We start from the raw sequence: 10,629 nt of genomic DNA, 5'->3' as shown, positions 1-10,629 counted from the left end.
TCTGAGTATAAAAAGCCCACAGAGTACTCGTGTATGGACGTGCAAAATGCTCTAAAAAAGAATGATTTTATGAATTTATTATTTATCTATCTATATAATCACTACACGTGGTCCGGAATTCCCTTATTGAATAATCAACGGCTATAGAAACAATTTTTCTTCGCTCAGTTGTATTCTCGACTTGGAAGTGGTTAATACCCGTGATTGCCACTTTTTATAACCATTTAATTTAACATTGTAACTGTGATACCTTAGTAAGCAAGTTCGCGGAACAATGAACAAGTAAAAACCTCAAGATGCTTGCTGCAGTGACTATTGTGACGGTATTTATTGGAAGTACAATCGCTTTTGGACTCGACGTATGCGATGTTAAGAACAGTGTGGACTTAAGTTCGGGCACTCGGATGTCTAATGGAGATATTCACTTCAATGGTATACAGTACGAAGAAAAAGATTACTACTTCGATAACATTACAGGAGTTGAAAGAGGTTGTATTTGCTCAAAGCAATTATGTATAAGAAAATGCTGTCCTCACGGTCAAGCATTTGATATTAATAAAAAAGTTTGTACGGACACTGCAGCTGCATTCGATCCTCCTATATGGAATAGTCATAAAGTACTCCAAGGCGTGAAGGCTGCTGAACTGTTTCATTATGTGTACGGAACCCCGATATGTGTGAATGATACAGTCAGGATCCGCGTCAAAAAAATAACAAATAATATTCACCTGAAAAACGTGAGTATTCAATTAACAGGTATACCCTCAATATGACTGTATTTGCTATCATTAGTTAGCTAATCTTACTTTTGAGATCTTAAATTAAATAAGTAAATAGTGATATCCTTCCTTACCCATGGATGTCGTAAGAGGCGACTAAGGGAGGGCGAGAGATGGGCAGTAGCATCCCTCTTTAAAAGAGCTTCAAAGTCTAACTGCGGTTGCTAACCACGCCTGTCAAGCATGGCGACTACTGACAACCCCCCCAAGGGGGAGGCTTATGTTCAGCAGTGGACAATTAAAGGCTGATATGATGATGATATCAATCGTACTGCCCACTGTTCAATAGGCCTCTCTTGGGGGGCGGGGGGAAAGGTTGCCACTGCCCATTCCTCTATCATTAAGCTCCCTTGGTCGTCTCTTACGACACCTACAGAAAAGAATGTGTTGGATGGGAGAGGGATAGTCTATACTATGCCGAGACCAAACGGCAATAGGTATATAATAATTTAAAATTATTCATTAAGAATTTATTATTAGATAAGTACTCATTATTGTCATTTGATTATTTTCAATGACGTTATTAATGTCTTGAAATATAAGTGTTACGTTTGATTCCATGTCAACAGGTTATCTAGGCCTGATGATAATAAAATTTTGTGCATACTGTTGATCCTGATAGAACATTTTTAATCCTTTATTTGAGTAATGGCACTCTTTAGAATGCTGTTTAATTATTCATCAGGGGAATACGTTTACGACATAAGCTTTGTATATTTAAATAAATCTACATATGTATTTGTAAAATTGTGTAATTGTACTAGGTATATATATTCTTGCCGTGTTTCCGGCTACACTTTTTATAATTGATTTCTTTTTATCCGTAGATTATTAGAAAAACATGTAGTCTTTTGTTTCCTTTTTGTGATTTTTAATAATTTTTGTTTCTGCTATTTTAATATATTTTTCTTGGAGGAAAAGTAAAGATAAATGTATCTATCTCAGTCTGTAATCTCAATCTTTATCTGAAGAAGCTCCTCAAATATTTTGCCATTATTTTTTTTTATCTTTCGAGGTAGAAGTAATTTTGTTTCCACAGTTGATCAATAGGAATGGTATATAATGCAAGTGCCCGTCTTATCAAAAGACAGAGTCATCCTTTGTTTTTATGTTTATCTTTTCCTCCATTCTTCGGAATGAGTAGACGACCTTTGTAATGCAGTAATGAGCATGTTGCTTTGTGTATATGAGATCTCGGATTCGATTCCCGGTCGGGCCAATTTAGGAAATAAACTTTACTGAATTGTCTCGGGTCTGTTGTAGTTTGCCTCTAGAGTTTGCTTCTAGATTTGCGTTGCCTGATTTCTCAAAATATATCTTATATTATATATCTTATTATAATATATTCTAATTTGGATATCAGACACTTGGTGTGATTGTGTGGTATTTATAATTATTCTTATAATAAAAATTCCCATAACATTTTAAATGAAACAATTTTATTGGTTCTCTTATTCATGAATTTCTTCAATTATGTACACGAAACAGTATACTCTGTTATGTTTATGGTACTGCTCATGCCTATGGGCGACGGATACCACTTTCTATCAAGTGGATCGTCAATTTGTTTGCCGTACTTTGTTGCATTAAAAAAAATCCTTTCTTTTGCATTAGAATATTTTATATGGCAGTGAATATTTTTTAAAGTGTAACCACAGAATAATCCTATGAAATTCAATACAAATAGGAAAAAAATATATTAAGGAAAACTGCGCAAAATATTCTATGATTGAATTAGATTGAATAATATTGTTTACCGTTTTAGACAAGTAGTTTGTCTAGTAGTAGGCACTTACCATATATCTAGATAAATATTTCTGAATACCGAAAAAAATATATTTACTTTTGTAATTATAATAAAATACCGTTATCGTTCCACCAACACTTTCAAGAAAGAATTTCATGAATTACATCTCTTTTATGCATCCCTTTTTATTTTAAAAAGTAAACTAACTCTTAAACTTGTATCTTTAAATTAACTTCCTTTTATTTCATCTTTGGTAGTTATTATATTAGTTGCTTTGGATTTGTTATTAAATTTCTTGCATGGTTCAATGGGACTTCATGAATAAAAACTCTATATTTAAAAAACTGTTATTGCCACTGTAAGATCTATTGTTATAAAACTGTAATGTATATTGTATTAATATTTTGTAAAGGACTGTTTATTGTCATAAATGAAAAAATAAAGAACCTACATAAAATATTCAAATGCTTCTGGTATCTTTTTTCCTGTGGGTTACAGGACAGGGTATGTTTTTAAGCCGACATAAGTCGAGAAGGTGAAAACCAAATGCTTCTGATATAATAAAACAATTGAAACAATAATAAACTGTGATATAATTAAAAATCTATATCATATTATGATAATACTAATGATATTATGATAATTATAATAATAACTGATGAAGATACTAATGTTCATAATACTGTTTTAAGCTCGAAAACAATATTTTTTATTTTACTGAAAATACTGAACAATGAAATGATTAATTGAACATGCTTGTAAACAAACAGCATGAAAGACAAAAGAATAGTTGAGATTAACGTATCTCTGCGTTAGAGCTTTTGTCACTGTGATTCATCTCAAGCATGCGATGTTCTGTGCCCACTTTAACAATTAGAAATTACAAAGTAAACGGCCAAGACACGAGGTAATTGGTTTTCTTAGTCATAAAAAATGACAATGCTTGATGGAGTATCATGGACGTCATAGTGAAGCCTCGTGAATAATGTGTCACAATACATGCGGGAATAAAACGTGTTTTACCACTAAACGAGAAATCTTCAGGCAATTTATTAGATCGCTGTTCGGTTAATGATATACATACTTATATATTAATTAGTCACAGTTCGTTCCATTATTTCGAAGTTTGGGTGCCGAATTGTTAACGTTAGGCTCCGAGCAGCGATCCAATAATTTGTCTGAAGATGTCTCGTTTGAAGGTGATGTACAATACGTGTCGCAAAATGTGCGTAAGTAAAATGGCAGTCGGAGATTGATAGCTAATATGGAAGGTTGTGGAAGTTCCGGTAGTAATAGTCGCAGACATAGCAATGGTAGCGAATTTAAATAAAATAATTTTAATCAAATAACCAGTGATATAGACTTGCGCAAGATAACATCCAGTTCAGTAAAATGTTTTCATCTCTCATATATCTATAACATGTACGTATACATTTCTAATAAAGAAAATGTGGGGATTTTGAACAATTCCATGAAATCATTAGGTATCGCTTTTTACGATACCTGCACCAATATTTTTGTTTGCATCTACACCCTATTGAAATAGACGAAAGCATTGGCAAATACAATATGTTCGAAGAATTTACGCTGTTTGTTGTGAGTTTGTATGTTTGAGAACAAAAGTTCCGGGTTCGGTGCACTCAGGTATTTGTTTTGTATATAGGATAAATATTGACTTTGAAATTTTTAGTCACGATTCTACAATCAGGATATCTTTTAAAAATATCATCTTTAAATAATAAAATTTAACAAATAAAAATCATGAATAAAACAATGTTTTTGGATTCGAAATAAATGACTAAAGAGAATCTAAGGTTTAAGGAAACTAGCGATCTGATCTATCATTGGGCGAGTTAAAATCTGTCTAAATAAACTAATTGTGTAGATAGATTGTGTCTCTCCCGTGATGCAAAACATCAATAAAAAACCAAATTAATGCAAATAACGCCGATAGGCTCGCTTCTTACTACGATGAATTTTAATATGTTCGTCAAAATGTGAGCATATCGAGTATTAGCACAATTGTAAACGCCTTTGTGAACCCAATCAGGGATTAAGATCGTTTTCCTTTTGGTATGTACATACACACATATATATATATATATATATATATATATATATATATATATATATATATATATTATTTTACCTTTTACTTCCCTTACAAAAAGGAACTGTTAAAAAAATATTTAAGAAATCGTTCGTTCATCCCTTTTATGCAGTTTTTTTTACGTGATTAAAGGAAAATATATTCAAGTATAAACTAACTGTAACAAAAGGTAATTTATTGTATAAAAAATGACCGTGGATATACAGTACTGTCTGCGACAAACAAATAATTAACATTATGCGAATGACCATCGCATAATTTTTGTGACAACACTCCCAAGGTCGTGATTGTATGATGTGCACGTGAAGTGGTTGGTGGACTTCTTGGAATATTTTCTAGATTATCAACAAGTGAGATTGTTAATATTAATTGAATAATACTTTTCAACTTCGCGGTGCATATATTTTGTGCCTAATATTTCAAACATATTTTATTACCATGATCATTAATTTTATTCGTTTATATCAATAATAATATAATATATGGCCGCCTATTGTTGCCTCTTTATCTTACTTTTATGTAATTAAGTTGTATGTAATTAATTATTCATATTGTTAATCTTTATAATCTGTATCAGTTTTTGAAGGGAACAATAAAGGATTTTCATTCATTCATCTAATATACATTTACATCAGGGCCGCTAGACAAGTGGCAAGCGAATCCATCGATAGAATAGTCATCGTAACATAAGCGAGACTATGAGTTGGAATGAGACATCGGGTGTTGTCATCTCACTCTATCTCATGAGCTCGTTAGTGATAACGATTCCATCGATAGATTCACTTGCCATATATCTAGAGGGACAGGTTGAGTAACGACATAGACGTAGAAAACTAAGTATCAAAGACGTTTATTTATAGTATAAATTTTATTACTTATTTCATGATTACACGGTTCTTAATTTGTTAATTTAAATTGTCCTAGGATGGAAGATTGTTCATCGAGCTGTCTAACTCAATACCGCCGTATACTCTGCGAGAACCCGACAAGTACTGCATCGATACGTTTGTCTCCGAAGATGTAAATGGGGTGAAAAAGTCCCAAGTCGATGCGCTGGTCTGTTTCGCCGACGAAGCTGGAGGGCATCATTATGCTTTGAGCAGCTCATGTAAGTACAGTAATTGGTTGTAGTTTTAGGTTATCATCGTCATTCAGTTCATTTCAATATCTGAAATACATCATTTCAGCTCTTGATAATACATGATGAACATAACTTCTATCGTTGATTGCTATAAGGGCGGTCCCGAGTCACCTACATTCTTTTACTTCCAGCATAAGGTCATAATTTCATCTAGTTCAGAATCGTTTCTCTGTTTATATATACGAGAGGTATACACTCAAGAGACCTTTTTGATCAACAGTTGTGGTTTTCTCGAGTTATGTGGTCAGTCAATTTCCAACAAATCCATCTCGATAGAGGAAAAGTCATAAATGGAAGACTCCTGAGGTTTCAAGACGCTGTAGTTTTTGGGTATTTTGTATTTATGTGTAGGTATTAAAAAAAGAACAATAAATGTTCCGTATTTTATTCGATAGAAACAAGTGACTTGGAGCCTTTCCTTATGGCAATCTCTGAATATGAGCCATATTCAGCCATAAGCAACAGAGAATCTCAGAATTGATTATGATAATGCATTCGACTGTAACCCAATGTTCAACCAATTTGAATTTTCTTTTGTACTCAGGTATGTTAATTTCCTGCGTGTTCATCCTGGCGACGGTGGGGGTCTACGCATGGTTACCGGAACTGCGCAACTTGCACGGCAGGGTGCTGATGGCATACCTCCTGTGCTTGTTTGTGGCGTTTGCATTTATGGCCACCATGCAGATTCTGCTGCCGTTGAAGATAATCACCAGACCTTATTGCATTGCAATGAGTAAGTACTTTTATTTCTCACAGTAAAGTGTGTAGGATTTTTTGTTCTCTTTTATTGAAGGTTGTTTCGATATTCGAAATATTCTATAGAATGTTTCTTTATTATTTTGCTTTTTAAATTGTTAAGCACACCTGTTGGAAAATAGTAAAGACGTTGAAAAGAATAAAAAAAAAAAAACTTATAGATACCAACATCACAGAATATATTCAAACCAAAACACAGCTTTTTTAATGGATGATAATGAAACAGTAGCCCCGCCTGCGCTGTCTGTGTACACTGGCGGGGTACCAGTGAGGAAAAAGTATAGCAATGGGGACTAACATCTCTATTATTAACAATCCTCCTATGTAAACCATATAATTGTTCCACGACATTCCTTTCGTTCATATTATTTAATTTGGTGGGGTCTTTTGATTGTTAAAATATGTCCTAAAATTGATTAAGGTACGATGGGACTGGCGTACCTAAAAGGACAGAAGTCCCTAAATAAATAAAGATAAAAAAAAAATTAACAATCCCTTGTTCCCTATTAAAACACAGTTATGTAAGTATAGTTGATTGGTGGCAGAAATACCAATAGTATAGAGGTATCCAAGTTTGTTAATTCCCATATTGCTTTATTATACATTGTTCTATATTAGATATTGTTTTACTCATACAAATATTATGTTACCAAAATATTTTTTATTCTTTTTCTGCTAAATTAAATATGATTACATACCCAATCCAGTTAAGTAATCGTGACTATACCACGCTGTACGATACGTGAATTAGTTTGTAAATTTAGCTATTTTTTCGTGGGTGTTATATTAATTGCCTCTTGTGGTTCGCAACTAATTTATTATGAACTTTGAACGCGATTTTTTTTTATGATTTACTGGTGTACCTAATTTGTGTAAGATTTTTATTAAACGCTATTTGGAAGAAGATAACGGGATCAATTCTGAGGCGTATACTATAAAGACCTATATGACACTATATTTTTAATAGCCTTTAATCAAATATATTGTAAACTTATTTTATAATAGCTCTTTAAATACTACCTACTTTTGCGACATTATTGAATTAAAATAATAGTTTTAGAAATAGGTTTTAAATCAGTTTCGAGTTTGATGTTTTCATTCGATAAACATAGATAATTAAATTAATTAATAATGTATTAATTAGTTTAATTATTTTTTGTCATTTTATATTCAGGCAATATAAAATGCAAATTATTATAGAAATATTATTAGAATATGAATATTATATCCAATCATTAATATGATTGAAAAAATACGTTCCTAATATTTATACATATATTTGTAATTATGTTATTTTTATATAACTTAATATTTATCAATATTTATGTATCCTATTACATTTCAGTTTATAGTATAGAAAAAAGTTTATAGTACAAAAAAGTCTGTTTTTAATATTTTTATACATCTATTACTTTGAAGCATAATAGTTATACAGTTTTGTTATACTTATAACTACGGTGACTAATATTTTGTTGAACAGTTTAAATCAAACAGTGTGATGGATCACAATACGTCACTGGTGACCTGATAATAAATGATGAATTAATATTCTTTGAAAAATATAAGTAATAGGTAATTTTAGTTATGTTGTACTGAGATATCTAATCACATGGGTGTAATAAAATGTGAGGTAATCGATAAGGTGTAATAACATGGGCATAATATATTTATACTAATATAATAAAACAGAAGAGTGTATTTATTTGTATGCGCCAATCTCTGAAATCACCAGTCGGGTTTGTAAAATTCTTTTTTGCATTCGATAGCTCATTTTTTGAGTTCATATATAAGGTGATAGGCAACTCATATTCGACATCATGATACGACCATACATATGTATTTTAAATATACGTAGTTTAAATAAATACATAAAAAATATATAATTCATTATTATATTATTTTATTTAAAAAATTCATCGAAGAAAATCACAAATACTTATATTAGTCGTAAAAAATTTATATAAGATACATGTGTAAATTCTATTGATAGTAAAACGAATAATCAAAATCGGTTCAGACTAGGAGAATTTATAGTTTAACATCCAAACAAAAAAAATGCAGGTGAATTAAGAATCTTCTTCATTTTGGAAATTCCTGTTTAATGACTACGCAACGTTGTGGTCATCTTAGGAAATACCACTGCAAAATCTATACATACGCAACTCGACATAGATCAAACCTGTTCTCGTGATGTCCGATGCGATATTACAATGTTTCTTGTAATCGTAAGTCAAAGATGTACCTTAATAATTGCTTTGTAATGTCTTTTTTTTATATATGAAAATTCCATGTTACGATATTTGTTTACGCTAATATAATTTCTAATAAATAACTGATTTTAACGTAATTTTGTAAGTGTGTATTGTTTGTTGAAATCTGATGTACAAGATAGTTGTTATTCCGATAAAAAAACATGGATGTGGTGAATTGTGGATACTACCGCAAAACAACGGTTGTCGAGTCGTATCAACTAGTAGGTTTCTATATTAATATTATGAAGAGGAAAGAATTTATATTTTTGTTTACTTTTATGAATTTATATTTTTGTTTACTTTTATGTTTAATTTGTTTAAAATATAAAAAAAAAATGCTTTTAAATCTAATTTTTTAATACTTATTTATCTTTCTATCTTGTAATGGATAAACTTAATATTTAAAAAAAAAGACAGTTATATTGATTTTCAAATTAAACTATTGAATCGGTTTAAATAAACATTCTATGGGACCAATCTATAACAAATATCCATTTGTTCAAAGTTACAAATTTTCGCATTTATTATTATTATGTATTGTAAAATATTGATTGTACATAATTTATATAGTATTATATAAGATAATTTACGGTGAGGTGTGAGTTAATGTGAATTGACAACATTATTATGAAAGTGTTGGTTGAGTAAATTGTTTAATAATATTTTACATTTTTTTTTAATTAATTTTACGTAATTATTATAATAAATACCATCGATTTTGATTGCATAATTTAACTAAATAATTCTCCTAGTAGCACAGAATAGAGTGAATAATTCGTTTTGCCAATATCTTACTGCACAATCGCATTTATTTGTTTACGTTATCTCTATAGATATCATATATATATTAATGCAAATAAATATAATTTTATATAGCCACTTTCCTTCCTTATTACTTGTTACCTGATTCATTTTGCACCAACTCCGCTGTTCATACAAGGAAGAAGATTCATTTAAATACTTAAATTTTTTTTTTTATGGAATGAAAATGAAATGGTAACCCGCTTGTAATTAGTATACTATGGGGTATTAGTGAAATATGATAGATGAAAATGAAGTAAGTTCAGTTGGCCCATCGTGATGTCATCTTTGAAAACCATCGTCAATAATTCTAGAGAGATCTCTCACAATAGGTCATAGGCAACTGACCTGCTTTCATCCTCACCTATCATCTTTCATTGGTACCCAGCCAGTGTACCAATAGTGCAGGCAGGGTTACCATTTCATTATCATCCATTAAAATGTCATTATACTTATATAAATATAAATTTAACACAGGTTATTATATTAACCTAAATAGGAGCCCAGTTCTAAAACCATAATTACTGTGCCCTTATAAAACTATAATATTAATATTAGTAACCTACAGTTATGTTTTTTACGAATTAATTTCATTTCATTTCATTTATATATATATAGTAGGCTATTTTATCCCGGCCAGTAAACATATTACGGTCATGCGGACGAACTCGCGAGTAAAAGCTAGTAGTATTATATTGTCTATGCCCCGGTCACGTAAACGAATTCGAGCCTAAAAACTAGTAACACATTGATGTAACATAACATAGGAGACACGTATTATTTATTATTTATATGTACAAATAAAGAGCGACCTTGAAATTTGTATACAATAGTTTCAACAATGTTCTTACTTTATACAACGTGTCAAAGTGTAAATAGTACATTTACAGCTTCCTGTTTTGAACAATAGGTGGACCAGTGACTCGAATTAATTACTGGGTTTTTTCTAATACCATTATAATTACCTCTTTATCCCGTACGTTCTTAAGTAATAAATACTATTTATTAAATAGACAGAGCACTTAGAGTAGACGGTGCTC

General features: G+C 30.9%; 1 protein-coding gene across 11 annotated transcripts in view; it reads left to right on the top strand.

The window, feature by feature from the left end:
• The window catches only part of LOC113513930 (probable G-protein coupled receptor Mth-like 3), a 61,787-nt gene that overhangs the window by 23,670 nt on the left and 27,488 nt on the right, over window positions 1-10,629 (top strand). For 6 of the 11 annotated variants that reach the window (XR_004223979.2, XM_031910096.2, XM_031910102.2 and 3 more), the window contains exons 2-4: window positions 169-737; window positions 5,561-5,744; window positions 6,322-6,513. Coding sequence is in view for 9 of the 11 variants with exons in the window: in XM_031910096.2 (XP_031765956.1) it covers window positions 297-737; window positions 5,561-5,744; window positions 6,322-6,513 (817 nt within the window). In the remaining 2 variants the exon portion in view is untranslated. Of the gene's footprint in view, window positions 1-147; window positions 738-5,560; window positions 5,745-6,321; window positions 6,514-10,629 lie in introns of those variants that run through there. The other 5 variants (XM_031910099.2, XM_031910101.2, XR_008253112.1 and 2 more) reach the window with 3 other exon arrangements.

This window comes from Galleria mellonella, unplaced genomic scaffold (genome assembly GCF_026898425.1).
Source record: "Galleria mellonella isolate WM207_F2 unplaced genomic scaffold, CSIRO_AGI_GalMel_v1 utg36, whole genome shotgun sequence".
Lineage (NCBI taxonomy): Eukaryota > Metazoa > Arthropoda > Insecta > Lepidoptera > Pyralidae > Galleria > Galleria mellonella.
The sequence above is the reverse complement of the archived record's forward strand: the minus strand, read 5'-3'. Positions and strand labels throughout refer to the sequence as shown.